Raw genomic sequence first — 20,247 nt, 5'->3', positions numbered from 1 at the left:
CGCTGCCCTGCCTGCCTGTGCTATCTTGAAGGAGCTTGTAGCTCTTAAACTGGATTATCTCTGACTCCATCCCAGGTCTTGGATTGTAACCGTGGGAATATCCCCCACCGCGGGAGGGTTTGCTGCATGCGCACGTGTGCGTGGGCCGGGATGAGCTCGTACATGCTGCATCTGTGAAACCTTCCCGCGTCTCCCGGGGGCGGACTGGGGGGAAGCGAAGTTCATCCTTCCAGCACGACCCTCTGCTGTTTGGGAGCAGCAACCGACCATTTTGGGGGCAGCCTCTTCTGGACACGACCCCAGAGACTCGGGGGAGCGGGGGAGGCAGTAGGTCCCCACACCCTAGTGTGCGTCAGCCCGGCGTCCTCGTCACCTCGGGGATGCTCTGGAGAGTTGGCCGACCCCAGCCTTGTGTTCGCCGCCGGTCCGGGGCACGACGCTGAGGACCCAGCAGGCCACAGACCTGATTTTTTCTTTTTCCCTTCCTCCCATTTGGTGCTGCTGGATCAGGGTGAGGACGTGTGAGTGGGGATAGCAGGGGAGGGGCCCGCGCTTCGGGCGGTCGAGTTCTCCGTGCTTTCCTCCTTCCTAAACTTGCAATACCCCAGTGAACGAGACCAGGGTTTGCTGCTGGGTGGGGGCCTGGGGGGCTCCTTCAGTCCCACATCTCAAGCAAGTGGTGCCTGGATGCTGTGGGGCTGGACCGGCTCTCCCTGCGAGTGTCTCCCAGCCTTCTCCTACCGCCCTCCTGCCAGGCCCCTGGCTTCCCCCTCCACTGAAACCCAGGGCACAACTGCAGGGCCTCTTCTGGTTAGAAGGACCGGGGTCAGTCGTGCTGACAAGATGCCACGTCCACGTCCACGTCCTGTCTGGGTTCAGCGGGAGCTGTGGGACCAAACTCCTGCAGCCCGGGGGCTGTGAAATCCTAGCAGTGGTAGAAAGGTTTCTCTGTGCAGAGGAGCCGTGGCATCGTAGGAGGCAGGGGACTTCTAGGGAGCTCCTGTTGCTGCCCCGCGGCTTGGACGGCGGGTCTGCAGTGAGGTACGAGCTCCCCTTTGCCTGCAGGGATCGTGGGCTCAGTGGCCCCACTTCCGTGACGACACCGCTGCACCAGTGCCCAGTCAACACGTGGGTGTTTTCTGGGCTGGAGCAGGCTGTCGTGGTCAGCAGGTGCCTGGAGCAAGGTGCTGCCTTCCCTGCCCTGACCCCACGTCCCTTCATCTCGCCTGACGTGGGGTCACCGCTGCCAGAGCTGTCCCTGCACCAGTTCACGTGGCACAGCTCCTGCCAGCGCTGGTACACCCTAGCCGGCACACAAGCATCTGGATAACGTCTGCACAAGGATCAAAACCCTGGAGCCCGGGTCTAGCTGGGGGCGGAGGGCACATGTCCTCCTCCTGTGACCTGCAGTAAGCGAGGCCAGCTGCATTTCCTGTGCGAGTGCCAGATGAGATGTGAACAAGCCCTGCTTGGCTCCATGCCTCAGTTTCCCAAGTTGTGCAAAGGGGGCAGTTCTCGCAGAGGCACAGTAAGAGCTAACCTTTCTGTGGACAGAAAAGGGCTGGGAATGGGCTACATGTCTGACAGAAAGACCCCTTTGCTTTCACACAAACAGTGTGGCCGTGCCAGCCTCTTAGGCAGCTCGGAAGGAGCGAGGAGGAGAGGGGGGAGGAGAGAGCTATTTTCAGAGGGTGGGAAGGGGCCGACATAGGTGGGTCCGTGGCCTATAGCCCGCCCCGGTCCAGGAGCTCAGGAGCTGGGGGCGCACTCATGCTCTCCCCGTTCGACCTCTGCGGAGGCAGGGGCAACGTCACGGTTGTGCAGGTGTTGCAGCCCGTCAGGCCTGAGGGCCGTACGCAAAGCCAAGGAAGGGCCCACGGGTGGGCCAGAGGCAGAGCAGCACGTGGGGCGGAGGGCGGAGGGGAAGCTGAGCGTGGTGGGAGCAGACGGAGCAGAAGCTTCCCCAGAACTCGCCTCCCAGGGCGGCCCGCAGTTAACCCCGCTTTCCTTTTTGCCTTGCAAACCCATTCTCCGACGTCCCAGCATCTTATACTGGAGACCAGTATTTCTTGTGTAGGAGCTCTGTCCCTTTGGCTCCATGCGTGTGTCCAGCTCTGGGCCCCCCGCTGCAGAAAGGATGTGGACACACTGGGGAGAGTCCAGCGGATGGCAGTGAAAATGGCTGGGAGTTGGGGGACAGGACCGGTGAGGAGGGGCTGAGGGAACTGGGCTTACTGAGTTTGCAGAAGAGAAGACCGAGGGGGATTGAATAGCAGCCTTCACCCCCCTGCAGCGGGCTGCAAAGAGGATGGAGCTGGGCTGGTCTCCGTGGGGGCAGGTGACAGGACAAGGAGCAGTGGGCTCAAGCTGCAGCAAGGGAAGATGAGGCTGGACATTAGGAAAAACCTCACGAGGAGGGCGGTTAAGCACTGGGACAGGCTCTCCAGAGAGGTGGTGGACTCTCCATCCTTGGAGATACAAGACCTAGGTAGACCAAGCCGTAGCTGGGATGATGTAGCTGGGGCTGATCCTGCTTGGAGCAGGGGGTTGGACTAGATGTGACCTCTTGCGTCCCTTCAACCCTCATTTTCTCTGATTCTGGTGTTTGATGACAAAGGGATGAAAAGACAGCTCAATCCAGGGCAGAATCGGCTTCCTTGGAGGCTTTGCACATGCAGGAGTCTTGCAGCATTTCTGTGAAGGTGGAGGGGGGAGCAAGGGGGGCAGTCCTGGAGCCTAAAGCCTTTTGCATTCCAGGCCGGGTAATGAAACCGGCTTTGCCCCGAGCATCCAGCAAGTATTTCCTTCACCAGGCAGGGCCTGGGGGTGGGCGAGGAGGGAGGGGAGCATTCCAGGAAAACCGGGAACAGTTAGCCGGAAAAAAATGTATAGCAAAGCCATTCTCCTCCTGCAGCTGCAGCGCAGTCTTTCCTCCTCGTGCAGGGAGGAGTCCGGGGGCTGCCGGGCACATTGAAAGGGGGACTTTCAATCCATGCGCTGGCCCCTGTAAATAGAGTCCCTTTGACCCCGGACTGGGCTAATTGCAGGGTCTGGTTCTGTGAACAGGCCCCTGGGACCTCTTAGAGCGACACACTTCAAAGCCGCGATTTATGCCAACCTCTCATCAAGTTAATCTCTCCGAGCACCTATTCCCACCTCGCTGGAGTCTGTCTTTGGCTCTGAGGCTGCACTTTCCTCTCCTCATTGACTGCTTAGCTGCACTCATGCACGAGTTCCCTTTGCTCACGTTGACTTCTGTGGTCCAGCATCTGCATCTGCATTAGCACCTGAAGGCTTGGGGCTGTTGCTGGAGTTTAGGGTGGGAAATGCCCCTCCACTGCAAAGAAATGAGCTTTGGGAAAGGGTGGCAGGTCAGCGTCCTGCTTTGGAAAGGATACCTTGGAAACGAGCAAGGGGAGAATGGGGGCTAGACACATCCAGCCGGAGCTAGTCGTGTCTCTGCCCTGGCATGGCATTGTGGCCTCTCTCCTTGCCAGCCTGCCTGCATGAGGAGCCCTCCTTGCGGACAGCAAGGTGCCAGGGCTGTGTTTTCAGAGAGACTTGTTGCACGTGTTTGAATTATTTTTGAACCCCCAACTTGCTCAAAGCCTCCTTTCATCGAAAATGTAATGGTCCATCCAGTGGTTTTGGAAGGAGGGAGGTGTGGGGAGCGGTGGGACCGCCCCAACCTGCTCCCAGAAAGGTCCCCTGCTCAGGGCTGGTGTGGTCCCCCTAGACGACTGTACCCCGAGGACTGCCCTGGAGGTGTTTCTGTGTTGAGAGAGGGGGACGGGGCTTTCAGATAAGCCCGTGTTGGGTTTTGGCTCCAGTGCATCACGACAGAGGCACCGAGGTAGCTTTGCCTTCCAGGAAGGAAGATGCTCCTTGCAACCATGGCTCTGCCTCTCCCATACGGCCCCAGTCCTTCTATCCCTGCCACTTGCCCAGGCAGTGGAGGCTGGTGGCTGATGAGGCTGAAAGCCAGACCAAGTCGGGCATATTTATTTGCATTGAGGTGGGCCCTCTCAGCCACAGCCGCAGCCCAGGGCCAGGCGCGGCACAAACCCGGGACAGAAGCAGCTGCAGCTCCAGCCAGCCGGTGGCTTTAGCAGTTCTTGCTCGGGATTGATGCTTCGGGACCCGCGCAGCACGGTGCGGGGCTGCAAATCTACAGGAATCGCACCCGGGCAGCGGTCACTCGTGCACAGTTCTCCAGGGCCAAAGCAAAGTCCTCTCCCAGGAGAGTTTAGCTGTGGGAGGAGGTGACCGTCCCAGGCCTTTTGGCCTCTAGGCACTTGATTGATTGTTGTAAATGCCGAGCTACCGAATGGCTTGAGATCTGGAGGGAGCCTCGCTCCGGGGAAAGGTAGGGGCAGGCTGCTTTCTGGGTCCCTCCCTGTGAGCCCCTGGGGGAGTCATTTGATCCCTTAGAGCCTTGGTTCCCCCCTCTATAGGCAAAGAGGCAATAACCCTCCCTGCACGTACACGCCCCCTCGCATGTATGTACAGCACCGAGCACAAGGCGGTCCTGATCCTGCCTGGGACCTCTTGGCAGTAGTGATACGTGAATGGTATCGGAGGGAGATGCTTGAGGGCCTCCGCTCGGCCACAGAATTGGGATCGGCCGGAGTCTGTGTTACCGTTCCCCTTTCTTGGCTCGCCTGTTGGGATGTGCACCACTGGGGTGGGAGAAGGGGGATGGTGGGGGTGGCCAGGCTGCTGTGAGCTCCCAGTCTTGCTAGGAGCTGCACCGCCACCTGCCACCCCTGGCCTCCTCCTGGTGGGATGCATCCTAATGGGCTCCCACGTCCACGAGAAGCTTCCTCTCGCCCCCGGCCCCGGTGCCATGACTCGGAAACATATCCTGGCCCAAGAAGACGGTCATTCCCACCCACCTCTCACCAGCAGGACGTGCCCCGGGCGGGGGTGAGGAGCCACATAGGCTCCATGTCAGTCGGCTGCTTGGCCTGCGTGGTTATGCCACGCTCACGGATAATGCGCACAAATGTCGGAGAGCGAGCGCTGCATGCGTTCTTGCTTTGTTGGGCTGGGTTTGCGCTCTAGCTGTTGTCCTAGCGCAGTGGTTTTTGCATACCCCTAAAACATTTCAAATGGAGGCGCGGACCCCTTTGAATGGTAAGCGTGGGTATTCACATACTGATCACAGTCATCTTTTGTGGACCCCTTAGACATAGTGTGCAGACCCCCGGGGTCCACAGACCATGGGTTGAAAACCGCTGTCTTAGCAGAAGGAGGCTGGACGAGTTGCTTTTCCACGGGGACCAGCCCCCGGGGCACCCAGAGCGTGCACCCCACGGGGACCAGGCGCGAGGGTGCTCGGGAGCGCGGCTGGCGGGGCTGCCTCGTTCTTCTTGGAGAGCCCGGGGGCACCTCTGGGCCTGCGCACTTGTGCAATGAGTTTAGCAGCCACTCTGCTGTCTATGTCAGCTATTTGCTTGGCAGTCTCTGTGGAGACCCTGGGGGAGGGATTACAGCCCACAGATCATGGGATTAGGGTCTGGACAAATGCTATGTTAATGACAGTGTGAAAACGGAGCAGGTAGGGAGCTTTTTCCAATCTGAAATGATCGAGCGTGACCCTGCCGCAGGCGACGTCTGCCTCCATCGTGTCCCAGAGTAGCCGTTTGCTCACGGCCAAGGCCCAAACACTGTATAACGCACACTGCAGGCAGCTACCCCAGGATAGGTGACGGCTGTCTGTCCACTCCAGATCCCAACTTAACATACATTAGCCTGCAAAACAGCAGTGTATGTGGACAGCGTCAGTGTGTCCCCTGTCCAGGGGCTCAGCATCGTGGGACAGGGGACATCTGTCTTGGTGCTGGGCTGCTACAACGTGTTGCAAGTCAGGGTTGGGGGCACTGGCAGAGCAGGGGCAGTGGCTCGTGCCCGAAGCATCCTGAGCCGGTCCATGACTGCTGCATGGCTTGTATCTGCTGGATAACCAGCAACGGGTGCTTCATCTCCGCACCATAAAATGCATCGTGTCACCTGCCACCCTTCAAAGCAGGGAATGGAGAAAGACAAGGAGACAAGCATGGAGCCCCATTCATCCTCACATCCCGAAATGCTCAGGAAAGGAAATTCTGAATAGCTCATGTCTGTGGGCAGGGAATGGAGGGTGGGAATTTTTTCTTGGCAGATGCACTGGTGCACATGGGAGCTGGGTGTTGTGGCTTCTGGCCAGTGTTCAGCAGAGACTGGCCCTGGGGACATCGGTGCCGTCCTTTCTGTATTAAACTTGACCACACTAAGGCTGTGTAGAGACGAGCTTTCCAGCGAGGCTTTGTCCCCTGCACAGCTACCCGCCGACACCCGTGGCAGAGTGGGTACACACCTCTGCCTGGTGGCTTTTGAAGGGAGAAGGAACAAGGTGGCCCTGGCAGGCAGTACGGGTGGAGGGATTTGGGGGGAGCAAGTGATGCTCTTGTGCTTAAAGCAGGGGACGGGGTGCGGGGGGAAGCCCCTGGTTTCTGGTCTCGCCTCCACCACTGATGTGCTGCATGACCCCAGCTACATCCCTTAAATTCCCCAAGCCTCAGTTTCCCTGTGTGAGGTGCTGGCTGACCAGCTTGCAAGGGGAACCCTGGGTTTCACGAGCCCACGACCTGGCTTTTGTGCCCGCTTTGTTTGCTTCCCCCGGCACGGCCCCTCCCACCATTTGCCTTCAAGCTCTGCTCTGTGCTGTGCTGCGCTCGCTTTCAGAGCCCCCGATGGCATGAACAAGGAGGTCATCAATGCGTGTGCTCTCCGTGTCCCTCCAGAAGGTGCACCTCTACCTGCCTCCTGCCTGGCTTCAGACTCGCACGGCTAACCCCCACCTCTCTGTTCACCAGTGTTTGCCAGGAGGGTTGGGGATCCCAGACCGGAGAGGCTTGTGGGAAAGGCAGGGGCTTGGCGGGGGTCCGTTCCAGCCTGGGCAGCCCCGAGTCAGCAGGCGCTGCTGGGGGAGACGGGCGGTGAAGCCAAGAGGAGGGTGTAGCAAGTCCTCTCGGTCTCTTGCCAGCTCGGAAAGCCCTCAGCTGAGATCCTCCAAAGGATTTTGGCACTGGGGCGCGGGGAGCTGAGCCCCAGCTAGCAGGAACGGCACAGTGGAGAAGGTCCCCGGCTAACCCCTCTCTCCCCTCTTCTTTTCCAGACTGCCCCAAGCTCATCCAACTACCTCCTGAGCCGCTCTGCTCCTCTCCCCGGCTACCCACGACGATGAGAGCAGCGTGCGTCTTCCTGCTGTGTCTGCCAGGTGAGCACGAGCCAGCCGGCCCGGCGCGCCCCAGCCTGCCGCTATGAACCGGCGCGGCAGGCGCCCACGGGCCCAGGGATCTCCGAGCCCAGGAGAAGATGCTCTTGCCGAGGACCTGCGGGAAAAGCCCTGCAGGGTTTTGATCCTTGATCAGGCCTGTTTGCAGAGTTGCTGAGCTGGGTGGGACAGGGAGAGGTGGGTGGCAATCAGCTGGGATCGCGGCGATCGCTCGGGGACTGGCGAAGAGGGGGCGTTTCCCCAGCCCTGTGAGACAGCTGGGTGGAAGAAAGCGGGAAGATGTACTTGGCCTCGGTGCCGCGCTCCTTTATACCCCGGATCCGAGGGCAGGCTGGGCTTGGGGCAATCCCCACCTCTGCCACGGCTTCCCCACATGCCCTCTGCCAAGTCACTCGGTCTTTCCAGACATCCATTCTGCATCTGAAGTCATTCCTCCCATCTCAGCGTCCAAGTGGGGCAGCTTAGCGTGGGATGCGATGGCTGTCTGTCCGCGGAGAGCGGGGGGAGAGTTGGGGCTGTCCTGCAGCTGTGGTAGCACAGGGCTGGGAGACCCTTTGCAGGGCACCGTTCAACCTACGCACAGTTCCCGAGATGAGAGGCTGCGTGGCCTCAGCCTGGACACCACAGAGCAGGCAGGGCCCTGGGCCAACGCCGACGCCTCCTGAGTCAGCGCGCTGTGCTAGTGCAGCGCACGTGCAGCCGCGGGGGGTTGGCAGCGCTGGATCTAGGGGGGTTAGTTCAAGCCCCCCCTCTACCTCCCCCCCGGCGTGTCTGGCAAGGGCCCTGATGCAAACGAGGAGTCAACAAGCCAGGGAGGCCAGAGGCAGGGAAGCTGCAAGCCAAACCTCTGTGCGCAGAGGGTAACGGACACATGGAAAGCATTACCAGCCCGGCCCCGAGCAGCCGGGCCTCAGACATGGACGGCGGGAGGAACGGGGCGCAGAAATGCAGAGGCTTCCCCGAGCATCTTCAGTGCAAGGAAGCCCCGAGGACCGTGGGTTGCAGCCGAGCCCCAGGTACAGGGTGCCCTTGGCGCCCCTCCGCAGCTCCAGGCCTCTGCAGAGGTGCCAGGCGAGCCCCTTGCACGTGGCACGAGCCGTGCAGCACCCGACAGCTCGGCAGGGCAGCCCTGCCCCTGGCTCCCCCGGCTGGGCTACAGGTGGGGCGGTGGGGCTTGAGGGAGCCCTGGAGGAGACCAGAGCTGCAGCTCTGCCGCCGGGTGCAAGCAGGGGCAGGCCACGCTGCTTCCCACGGTCTGACGCCTTGCGAAGACCCCTCTTCTGGGGGTGTCGGAGGGCGGCTCTGACTTTGCGGGAGGAAAGAGGCACTAGCCCAGCGCCAGCCCCAGCACGTGGCATATTGCCAACACGAATCGTGGCCCAGCATCCGTGCTGTTTCAGAAAGCAGGAGAAGGGCTGAACTTTTGAAGCCTCCTTGTTTTTCATTCTTCCGGGCTCCTTTGCTTCGCCTTCTGCCGTCAGCCTTGAGGATGCCCTGGGCTTGTCTTGTCAAGCTCTTCTCTGCGACCAGAGGGGCTGGAGCCTTTCTTCTGGGGGGAAAAAGAAAAGAAAATGCATGTCTCACGTGTGCGCGAGACTCCCGGAGCCGTGGGGTTTTTAAACGAATCCCTCTCATCACAAGACTCGGCAGAGCCGGCAGCCCGCTCGCTGGGTTTGTGCCTCCCGGAGCTGCGACCAGCCGTTTCTGGACGTAACATGTGTGCTGTTAGATGTAAGTCACCCGAGCAGCTCAGCTGGTGAATCAGGTGTGTTAAACGAAGAGGTGAGAGATCCTGTTATTGCGTGGTTTTGTGGTTGGTGCTTCCAGAGCCCCGCTCTGCGGGAGGTGTTGCCAGGTGCGGGCAGCGCGTCTGGGGCAGGATAGTGTCGAAGGGGAGACCGGTTCAGCGTGTTATCAGGCAACCCTAGTGTAGACGGGGTTCTCCCACTGCAGGTCATCTCCAGCAGCTGATTCAGGGTCTGTGCGTCACGCTGGGCCGGTGCGATAGCATCAAAACGTGTTAGTGCTGACCCTTTCCTGGCGCTTTTTCATCAAGGCCGGAGGAGGGTCAGGGTCATTGTCTCCACCGTTGGGGACACCGAGGCACGCAACAGCGGCTCACGCGAGATCACCCCGCAGGCTCCCAACAGAGCTGGAAGTGGCACTCGATCCCCTGAGTCGCTTTGTGCTCCGCCTGAGATGGGAGCGACGGGCTGGGTGCTGGACGTGGCGCGCATGGGAGCCTCCAGAGCGCTTCCTTCGACTGGGGGAGCGGCGCGAGCCCAGGGATGTCTTGCCTGGCCCTGGGGATGTCTTGTGTGAGCCCTGCGGCTGTGCCCCCGAGCCCCGGCACACTGTGGAGTGCTGTCTGCATGCAGGGGAATTGCTCAGGGGAAGCCTGGGGGTCCCGAAGGAAGCTCGTGTTTGCAAATTCAAAGGGCTCGATTGCACTTGGGAGACCGTTTGGTGGCGGGAAGAGCGGGACCAAACGCCCTATCGCTCTCAAGCAGCAGGAAGGTTTGGATGAACTGCTCAAAACAGTCTAGTGGCTCGATCGCATCTTGGTTTTCCCTTGGCGGGGATGAGCCCGTCCTGGCGGCGTTTGCAGCCTGGAGCCAGGCTGGGGCCAGCTTCTGGCTTGGCTGAGCTGAGAATGGCTGAAAAGCAAAGCCAAGTCCGTGCAGTCGGCCGATAGCTGCACCGCGGTAACTTTGCTTTGGGCTCATCAGGGAGGTCTCCCCGTAGGAGCGCCGGCATGGGCAGAGCACTAGCGTCGTCGTCACCCTGTTTCACATGCATCGGCACTGGGGCAGCGTAGCCGAGATGGCCGTGAAGTGGCTCGCGGCCCTGCTGAGCCCTTTCTGCACTAGGGCACGTGCATGGGGCTGGCGCAGCAGTAGCGCAGCAGCGGAGGGTGTCCCCGAGGGGCCGGGGTAGGGAAGGGGCTGGGTGGTTGGGTTCAGACCCAGCAAGGTGCTGGTGTTTCCTGAGCGGGATGGCAACGGGAGGGGGTACGTGCAGTGAGTTTGGCCCGTGCTGAACTAGGCAGGTGCCTATTTCGGCTGGAGAGGGGAAACCCCTGCCCTGCCTTTGCTTGAGAGTTGGGAGGCGAGTTTGGGGGGCCCCGTCCCCCGGAGATGAGCCCCGGGCACAGCTTGGATCCTGGCAGCCCTCTGCAAGGGTCTGGCTTTGGTCGGGGTGGGCGACCTCTCCTCCTCCCCCGCCATGTGCCGAGGATTAGGGCAGCTCTTGTTCTGGCGATTGGCTCGTCTTGGGCTCCTGCCCTGTTGGCAGGGCCCCGGGCTGCAACCCGCTGCCCTCGGGGATGGCGGGTCCCCTCCACGCGGGTGTCCCTGGGCACCAAACACCTGCTCTCTACACTCCTTGGAGGCACTCAGCAGCCTGCCCCATCGTGAACTTGGCCCACGCTGGAGCCCAGCATCTTTCCACCTTGGATCCAGCCTCTGAGCTTCGTGCTCCTTGGCGCACGCATCCCCTGGGCTCTCCTGGGAAGGCATCAGGGGTGTGGACCCTGACACGAAGCCCCTAGACATGGGCTTGAAGTTCCCCCCTGCCAGATGGGCATGGCCACATGTGCACATGAACATCCAGGGGCTCCGGGCCAGCTCCGGCTCTCCTGTGCCTTCTTAAGCTGCCTTTGACAATGGATGATTCGCGGCCAGGGCAAAAGTGTGAGCTTGGGAGGGCAGATCGGGACATCCGCGACACTGCTCGCTCAATAACGCCATGATTTCTCCCACCTGTCATGTGTTTTTGCAGCAGCCATCCTGGTCCAGGGACAGTACATGTTCGAAGAGGTCCCGTATCCCGAACCAGTGCAATATTCCCAGTACGACGGTCAGTTAGGTGAGTGCAACTCCAAGTCTGGTGGCTTCGCTGCGGCCTCTCGGCACCGTCTGGGGGTGGGCAGCTCACTACTTACTCGGTGGGGGAAGAGTGCGTGCTCCTACCCGGGGATAAGCAGAAGCTCTGCCGTGGCACCTTCTCCTCCTTTCGTGGAGGAGACTGTCCCACGGCCCAATAGATCATGTCCCTAGGAGGCTTTTCTTGCTCATATTCAATCTCAGCATTCCCTTTCTGGATATTATCCTCCTCCAGCATTTCCCCCTTTCCTCCATTCCTGCACCTTGGAGGTTGTGCCCCGCAGCTCCAATCTGAGCCGCAGCAATGAGATTCAATTCAGTTCCCCCATACGCACCCCCCCGTATCGGTTCCTTCCAGCTCTCTGGTCATTTTTTGATGCTGTTTGCTGGGTTTTTTCCAATTTGCCAATACCCACCTGGTACCAAGGTGCCCAGGAATGAATGAAGCCACATAGGAAGGGCATCTCAATACCACATGTCCAGGTGCCGATGCATTTGAAACTGGTATTCCTGCCTGCTGGAGCCATTCAGACGGGGGGGAGGTATTGCCACAGCGCCCGCCTCGTCCCATCTGGAGAGCCTTGCTTATCCCGTTAACAAGAGCTTGGCAAACTCCGTTTTTCCACTTCCCGCTGTTCGGGATGGCTCACGAGATTTCAGGGAAATGATTGCAGTCGAGTCGCTGCTGGTTCTCTGCCGCGGGCCGTGCCAAGCTCCTTCCAAGAAACACGTTTCGGCGTCTGGGCGCCTCTGGCAGCCGAGATCTGTTTAGGGGAAAAAGAAAGAGAGGAGAAAAGACCAAATATTTTGCTTGCCCCAGTCTGGTACCTGAAGCCGAATTAAACAGACTGTGGTTTTTATTCCCCGGGGGGCTTTGTAATACAGTCCGGGCAATGGGGGCAGCACGGGTAGACACGCAAAGGCAGGAGCAGTTCTGCCTGCGGTAATTGCTCACAGACCGTCTGAGATTGCAACCCTTGCTGAGCAGGGCACATGGTCCAGGCCGTTGGGATCTCAACTGCAGCGAAATTCCTGGGTTTTCAAGTTCCTCCCAGTGAACCGTTACACAGGGCTGCATGCTGTAGTCCAGATTTCCAACCTGGCCTTGGGATTTTCCTCTTCGAGCTGCACGGCCTCGAAGGGGCAGTGCCCCTACCTTTTGCAAACGGGCCCTTTGGAAGCGCCTCCGTCTGGGCACCAAAAATCCCAAGTCCCTTTGGAAGCTGTCGAGTCCTGTCTCGTCCGTCCAGACGGCCGCAGGGAGGAGTCTGGGTCTGAGCGCTGCTTGCGGAGGTGCTGAGCGCTTGTCTGTGCTGGGGACCAGTGTCGTGGACTTCACGCAGCAGCTCTGAAGTCCTCGGACCCCCGTCTCATGCATCAGAGCATCAGCCAGCGCCCCCGCCGGGGATTGGAGAGGGAGGAATGGGGCTTCGTGCCTCGGGCTGAGCTGGTTTGTTGGTCTCCTTTCCCCCTAAAACGAGCCCTTTCTCTGCTTTTTTGTCTTCTAGAAAATCTAGATTACTATGACTACCACGGTAAGTGCCTGTCTTTCCCCGGAGTGGGTGAAGGGAGCTTGTCTTACCAGCTGCCCACCATTTCTGGAGGGCAGAAAGCCTGGGGCATGGGTGGTCTCTGGGGGGCATCTCCCTCGGTTTCGCCTTCACCCCGTTGCTTCTGCAGTCATCCTCCCCCATCTCCTCGGCTGCTTTTGTGGCTTCGCCCACTCGCCTCGGACGTGGGCCCTCTCCTCCGTCGGCTCCATCCCTGTGCTGTAAGGAGGCTGGTGGCTGTCTCCGTACGAGACGCTGGCATTTGTAGAGAGAGCTGGAGAGCAGCATGTTGCCCCTAGCCCTCGCAGGGAGGAGACGCTTTGCCCAGAGGGGTCCGTTCCCGCTCCTCGTGGAGCCCGGCTGGGTTTCACTCCTCGGGTCCATTTCAGGGGAAGCAAAAGCAACCTTGGCCCAAGTGATGAAGTCGGGGGGCTCCTGGGTGGGGGATGAGCTGAGCCTGCCCCTTGTCCCTTGCAGCGGTCACCCCGCGCGTCCCCGAAGAGCAGTTCCAGTATCAGTCCCAGCAGCAGACCCAGCTGGAGATCCCAGCACCCACCCCAGGTACGTAGCAGAGCGGAGCTGCTGGCCTCTCCGCACAGGGGGTCCCTGGGGACACTGGCCCATCCGGGTGGAGATGGGAGCCGTTCCTGTGGCGGGTGTGCAACCCTCAGGGACTGGGCTGCAAACCTCTCCTGGAGGGGTCTTTCCTTGCTGACTGATGCAGAACCCAGAGCAGTTCACTTCCCACGCATTGACTTCTAGAGAGTGCCCCAGACCCATGCCCTAGGTGATTTAGGCACCCCAGGCCAGACCCTGCTGCACCTATAAGGGGCATCGGGTGGAGGCACCGAAGTACCATCCTGCTGCGTCCCTGAAAAGTCGTGAACGCCGTTGGCGGCCACGTCCTCTCCGCTCTCCGCGGCAGTCGGACAGCCCGTGACAGCAGCAGGTGGCCGAGGGCTGCTCCGAGGGTCGCGCAGGGTGGACGTGGGGCACGTGAGGTGCCTAATAGGTCAACAGAGCCTCGTTCAGTGGTGCCAGGTTTCTGACACCTTCCAAGGAGTTGCCTGTGGTCCCTTGCACCTGCCTTTCCAGGCCTCTGTTGCGTGGCCAAGGGACCGGTGCCCCCACCTCCGCTGCCGCGCTGCAGACCCCGGAGAGACCAAGCCCCTGGGGCCTGGTTCCCCAGCACGGCTCCTCCACGCGGGAAGGGCTGGGGGGCATCCAGAGCAGGGAGAAGCAGCGCCCCTGCCCTGCATCCCCAGCTCTGCCCAGCATCTTTCCCCTGCAGATGCTGTCCCGGAGACCGAACCCACAGAGCCCGGACCTCTCGGTAAGCCCCGCCGCCCGGGTGAGGCCGTGCATCTCCCAGCTCCTCGGGGGTGGAAGGCAGGCCTGGAAAGCTTAAAGGAGGTGGAAAAAAAGAGCTCATGCGAGCTGCGAGAGAGGAGCCAGGGCACGGTGCTGGCCGCGCTCCCCTTCCCCAGGACAGGCAGGGCTGCACGCTGGAGGAGCTGCCGTGGTAGCCGGCAGAGCACCAGGCTCCTGCCAACGATCGAGAGCTGCCTGGGGGATTGCCAGCCTCCGTGGCATTTTTCATGCAGAAGTTGCTTGTGTCAAGCAGAGGCCAAATGGGGCCTCCACGAAGGCTGCCCCTGTGTCTAAACCTGGCCCTGTGCCTCGTGCCCCTTGGCACCTGAGCATCTGGAAGTGCAGGGTCAGGTCCTTGCCCTCTGCTGAACTGCCCGTGCTGTCCCGGCGGGGAGGGGATGCTCCGGCCCTTGCCATGGCCTCTGCCAAAGCCCTGGAGGGCTGACATCAAACCCAGCTGCACTGGGGTCCCTCGCACTCAGATCCTTCCCCAGACCCCGGGGGTCTCCTCCTCCTCCCCCCGGCCTTCGTCCCAGGCGCACAAGCTGGGTTTGCAAAGGCTCCCTGAGCTTTGCTGCTTTCCCCCACAGGCTGGACCTAGCTGGGGTCCCATTTGTGTTGTGCTTGCGTGTGTACATGTTGGGGAGGGGGTCTGGTTTGTGGTGTGTTTCTGTGTGTGCTGGGGAGAGGGATCTGGTTCATTCGTGTGTGTGCACGTGTATGTGTGTGTTTGTACGTGTATTGTGGGTAGGGGTGTGTTTCATGCCCTGTTATGTGTGTGCACGTGTGCATTTGTGCATGTGTGTGGGTGGAAGGCAGGATAATGCGGGGGGGAGCTGGTGACAGGGCGGGAGTCGACCGGCCGCGCTCCAGGCAAAGCCACGTCCGCGGCCAGCTCGAGCGAGCCCGCCTCGGCTGCCAAGTGCGTGCAGGGCTCGGAGCGCGCCGCTCCGGCCAAGCCAAACACGGCTCGGCGGCTCCCCCAGCAGTGTTTCCACACAGTGGCACTGTCAAGAAAGCCCGGCGTTCCCGCTGTTTCCCTGCCCGCCCCGCATAGCGAGTGGAGGCTTCGAGGCGTGCGAGAAGCACGAGGCACGTTGCTATCCGCAGCCCTCGGCGCTCGCTGCAGGGATGCCCCCAGCCTTGGGGGGCAGCCTGCTCCTCTCACCCCCTCCTCCCCATGGCTACACACCTTGGGCGGCGGGGATACCGCAGCCTCGCGGGGCCGCAAGGCCCAAGCAGAGCTGGTGGTTGGGGAGAAGAGCACCAAGATTGGCAGCTGGGGCGATGCACCAAGTAGGAGTGAGTATATGTATGTGTGTGTGTGCGTGTGCGTGTGCGCTTGCACGTGTGCGTGTGTGTGCGCACACAGCTTGAGAGCAACCCCAAGAGCGCTGCATGGGAAGCCGCCAGCAGCCGAGGTGCCCGTGCGGCGCCCTCACCGGCGCGTGCCGCCTCTTGTGCAGATTGCCGGGAGGAGCAGTACCCCTGCACCAGGCTGTACTCGGTCCACAAGCCCTGCAAGCAGTGCCTGAACGAGATCTGCTTTTACAGGTAAGCGGCTGGTGGCGGAGCCGGTCAAGCCTGGTCCCTGCTTGTCATGGGAGAGCGCAGGAGCTCGCTGGGTTGACCCCGGGGTTTCCCCACGGAGCAGGGGTAGGCAACCTGTGACCCGGACAGCCTGTGCGTATGGCACGTGGCAGACTGGGCAGGGAGCAGAAAGCAGAGCAGCAGGTGGGGCAGGGAGCAGAAAGCTCCCCCAGGGGCCCTGTGCTGTCAGTTCGAGTGGTTGCTCCCCCCCCGCCCATAAGGGGCCCGCTGCCTTCATGGCATTGCATTGCACTGCAGACAAATGCAGGGCACTCGGTAGGACCCGCGGGGGCTTTTGCCCACGTCCGGGGCACGAGGCAGCTTTGGTTTCAGCCACGTGCTCCCCCTTCCAGCCTCCGCCGGGTGTACGTCATCAACAAGGAGATCTGCGTCCGCACGGTCTGCGCACACGAAGAGCTGCTCCGAGGTAAGAGCGTGATGCGCCAGGAGCCCCTGGACTGGAAAGCGCCCCCGTCCCACCCTGCGCTGCTCCCTAAACGCAGCTGCCGAGAAAACGTGGCTTCAAAGCCGGATCGGGGCCCGACCCGCTGTCTCGCCCCGGAAGGGGTCTGGCTGTCCCTGGAGGAGCTGGCGGGAGCCTGTCTGGGTTGCAGCTCTCTGCGTGAACCGGGGCTGGAGGGAGGACACGGGGACACGTTTTGGAGTCACTGCCCCCATGCTGTGGCCTTGAGCCACTTCCAAACCACGGCAGGAGGGAAGGGAGTGTCTCCCTCCTCCCGCTCTGTGCTGCAGGCCCATGGGCCTGGCAAATGCCCCTGCGGTGCGGCCCGGTTGCTGCCACCCATGTGGATGGGTGGGAAAACCAGGCTCGTGGCAGTGGAAATGGTGGCAGTGGCATCACTGAGGCGTCCTTTCGGGGGGCAGCAGCTCAGCTTTTGCATCTCCCGGGGGAAGCAATGCCCGGGAGCCCCCGGGGAGCCAGCCCGGCTCCCGGGGTCTCCTCCCAACCCCTCACAGCTGGCTTCTTCTCGCCCCTTCCGCCCCCTCAGCTGACCTCTGCCGCGACAAGTTCTCCAAATGCGGTGTGATGGCAACCAGTGGCCTCTGCCAAATCGTGGCTACCTCCTGCACCAGAAGCTGTGGGGGCTGCTAAGGCTGGACGGCAGGCACGTGGCCACGGCTCCACCGTCACGAAGGCCAGGCCACGTGGACGCCAGAAGGACCCGACCCACCCAGAGGAAAGCCCTTCCACCCCCACCCTCCCCAAGTGGCCTTCTATCTACCCCCGTAGAATAAGGTGGTCGCGCTCATGGTGCTAAAGAAACACAGTGCATGAAACAGCATAAAAGTCCATTTTGTGCACATAATATAGGGTTTGTATTATTTTTATCACTTTGTTATATTATAGAGGCCGGCGGCAGGGGCGAGGGCTGAGGGCACGCAGCCCAGCCCAGCCCAGCCGGCCCGGTTTATATGTAGAGTATCTAAGAGAACAGGTGTAAGGGTTGCCCGAGTCCCTGGCCCCTCTCTTTCTCGCGCTGTCTCGCTCTTTAGCGGCTTGCTAGGACTTTGCTCTCGTTTCTTCCCTCCTGCCTGCAGCAGTTCAGCCTTTGCTTCCACCGGGGCGCTGGATCTAAGTGTGGGGCAGATGGGGACCAGGGAGATGGGGCTTGCGTTCCTGGGCCGTTTGATCCCAGCTGTGGTCCATGATTGCTAACGGGCATGTTGGAACTGAAACTTCAGCTGTGGCCGGTCCACACCCTCCCCGGTCTCTGGCTTAGTCTCCCTCTCCCTGCAAAAGCTGTCTGCGCGGGGCAAGCCAACCCGTCCCCCCCCGCCCATGGCATCCAGCCAGCTGAGACCGTGGCTGGCTCCCGCTCCCCCGTTGGCCCCGTAAACCACAGAAGACTCCTGACCCGAACAGGTACAGTTTGCTGCTCCAGGGGCCAAGGAAGTCCACTGGGTTTTCTGCTATTTTGAGAGCCAGGTGCTACACGCATGCAGCCCACGCCGGCAGGGCCCCGTGGGAGGGGTGAGAGATGGGGGGGTTGCAGAAAGGAGTGGTTGCCTCCTACCTGCCCCTTTCCTTCCCCCTGATCCTGCTCCCGGGGCTGGGGGCACAGTGCTTCTTGCCCCGGCTCTCGTCCCTGCCAGAAGCTGTCCCTGTTCACCCCTAGATTTGCGCTTTTTCCTGGCTCTGGTTCTTCTTTCAGCTGGTGGCAACTCACCACTCGCCCCGTGCCAGTGAGCAGGGGAGCTTTGCAGCTCTGCTATCGCCTCTGCTGTGCCCACCTCCGAGCTGAGTCTGTCCCTTTGTGCTTCTGTCTGGTCGCTGCAAGGCTTGCAAGCCCCTTCGAGACCTAAAGGGATGCCTCCTCCACCCCCGTCAGCTGCAGTGGACGTAAACGTGCCCAGACGCAGCAAACGTGCCCGCTGGGTGATGCCCACCCCTGCCCATGTTGAGACCCCCCCAGCCGTGCCACCGTCTCCTGCTGCGCCCGGGGTCCCCTGCATGTATTGTCTTGTGTACGGAGAATGCCTCTTTTGTACAAAGTAAATGTTTTAAGAAAAAAATAAACTACCACTAAACAGGTCGTGGCTGCTCTGAGCCTCAGCGCGCAGCACGGCGGGGTCCCGGGAGCCTGACACTGTTCATTGAGTCCTGTATAACACCCCAAGCAGCAAGAAGGATTGCAGCAATGATCAGCCTCTCCTGCTCTAGCCCCAGTCCTGAGCGCTTCAGACACTGGCCCAGTGAGCTAGAGACCCCAGCTGCAGCCCCCATCCTTGCTCGAGGGCTTTGAATCTGACTTTCGAGCACAATGCTCTGATCGCTGCACCGTAGGCCACGCGTTACCAGATCCCTTTGCAGTACTGCCTTTGAAGCCAGCCAAATAAAGGAGATGCATGTGGCCCAGGGGAAGAGAGCAAGAGAGTGTGTGGCTCAGCGAGATGCTGCTGGCCTTGGAGAGAGCTGGGCCTGGGTTGCAGCCTGACCCTCTGGTTGCAGTGGGGCAGAAACCCCGCCACTGTCCTCTGCGTTTTTATCCAATGACTAGTAAGGGCAGGGGGCGGTGGCTCAGCACTGGGTCACACCTTCGCAGAGCTAAAACACAGAAAGCTTGTCCCACCCCTGCTTTTTCCTGGACTTAAACTCTGGCTGCATGGAGATGGGCAGCCGATGGAGCACACTGCGTCTGCACATGCACGTGCATATCCCGGCCAGGTACAGAGCTGGGAAAACACCACTCAAGCCCACCCGTGCTGTCCACGCTGCCTCCAGCCACGTAGCTGGGTCGAATGAGCTTGCAACGCCAGCTCCACTGCTTGCAGTCTCGGTGGTAGCCCAGCACAGCTCTCCAGGACCCTCCACTTACCGTGCACACGCTGCCCCTGGGAGCGGTCGGCTGCTGAACTGGGGCATGGTTGTGCCCTGTGTCCACCCTCAGCAAGACACTGCAGGAGGGGAAAAAAACATCACACGCCAGCTCTGTTTTCCCCTGTTTTAATGCTACATTGGACCATGTGCAGCTCATGAAGACCGGTGGAGGGGGGGAGGTTGGGAGCTGGCTGGGAACAGCCTCTCTCACGTGCTTGGTTGTGCTTAAATTCCTCTGGATAAAACTAGGTTGTACAAACCCCTGGGGAAGGTCTCTGAGAGAGGAGTCAGAGTTGTTACTGGTTGGTCTCTCCACTCCCTTCACTTGCAGAGAAGCGAGTGAGTGCGATTTAGGGGACACGGGGAAGCAAAGGGGCTTCTGAGCTGTTCCCACAGCACCAAGGAGGAAGGGAGCAAACCCCCCCGACACACACACACACAGTCCATATCCACCCAGAAGGCATCAATATAAAAATAGCTCTACGGGTTGGGATTAATGGTTACACAAAAGCCAAAAAAATAGGAATTTTGGTTAGAAAAAACTTGGTCACTTTAAAAAACAAGACGACGCAGACATAGAAAAAAGCCTCGTGCTGGCAGCCAGGATTTAAACACCGCGGCTCAGCGGAGGACGCTCAGAGCAGCACCCCTGAGTTTTTTCAAGTCAGGGCCTCAGATGGGCCGTGATGATCGTGGTTCTAGGAAGGAAGGGGTGAAAATGCAGCCTTACTATCGGCTCGGGGTTTTAGTGTCAGGTGCTGCAGGGCAGAGAGACGTGGAGTCCGCCTTGCCCGTGCATCAGTGCCGCTTGCTGGTCTGCTGCTCAGGCAGTTGCACCGAGGGCATGGACGCGAGCAGGGGGAGATGCTGGTTCTTCCTCCAAAAATTGTGCTGCCGGGGATGCGGAAGGAGAAAGCTCCAGCTTCCTGCAAAAGCCCAGTCCTTTTTCTAGGGCTGGTATAACAACCTCCTTCAGGAAGGCGTTTCTAGCCTTCAGTCCCTGGCACGAGCTGCAGAGCAAACCAGCCGCCGTTCACTGGTCAGCATGATCAGCTTTGGAGCAAACCTCTTGGGTTAGCAAAATGCTGGGAGGATCTCCAAGGCCTGGCCGGAAGCAAGCTTCATAATGCCTCTCTGAGGTCAGCGACGACGTGCCCCGTTCCAGGGCAGTTGAGTGAGGCACAAAAGGGAAAGGGACTCGCCCAGACTCGCGTATATTGGCACCAAGAACCG

The 20,247-nt window shown here is 60.5% G+C and overlaps 1 protein-coding gene and 1 long non-coding RNA gene across 3 annotated transcripts in view; both read left to right on the top strand.

The window, feature by feature from the left end:
- Positions 1–17,002, top strand: part of MFAP2 (microfibrillar associated protein 2) — an 18,931-nt gene extending 1,929 nt beyond the window's left edge. The window contains exons 2-9 of one of the 2 annotated variants that reach the window (XM_019541462.1): positions 7,160–7,261; positions 11,063–11,146; positions 12,672–12,698; positions 13,191–13,274; positions 14,005–14,046; positions 15,551–15,638; positions 16,028–16,101; positions 16,685–17,002. In XM_019541462.1, coding sequence (XP_019397007.1) covers positions 7,225–7,261; positions 11,063–11,146; positions 12,672–12,698; positions 13,191–13,274; positions 14,005–14,046; positions 15,551–15,638; positions 16,028–16,101; positions 16,685–16,788 — 540 coding nt within the window. In that variant the 5' untranslated portion in view covers positions 7,160–7,224 and the 3' untranslated portion in view covers positions 16,789–17,002. Of the gene's footprint in view, positions 1–7,159; positions 7,262–11,059; positions 11,147–12,671; positions 12,699–13,190; positions 13,275–14,004; positions 14,047–15,550; positions 15,639–16,027; positions 16,102–16,684 lie in introns of both variants that reach the window. The other variant, XM_019541461.1, reaches the window with a different exon arrangement.
- Positions 1–18,229, top strand: part of LOC109314340 — a 21,580-nt gene extending 3,351 nt beyond the window's left edge. The window contains exons 2-3 of the long non-coding RNA XR_002102270.1: positions 800–810; positions 17,491–18,229. This is a non-coding gene — a long non-coding RNA (uncharacterized LOC109314340). The remainder of the gene's footprint in view (positions 1–799; positions 811–17,490) is intronic.
- The last annotated feature ends 2,018 nt before the right edge of the window (positions 18,230–20,247 follow it).

This window comes from Crocodylus porosus, unplaced genomic scaffold (assembly GCF_001723895.1).
Source record: "Crocodylus porosus isolate Cpor-Errol unplaced genomic scaffold, CroPor_comp1, whole genome shotgun sequence".
In the NCBI taxonomy this organism is placed as follows: Eukaryota; Metazoa; Chordata; order Crocodylia; family Crocodylidae; genus Crocodylus; species Crocodylus porosus.
The sequence above is the reverse complement of the archived record's forward strand: the minus strand, read 5'-3'. Positions and strand labels throughout refer to the sequence as shown.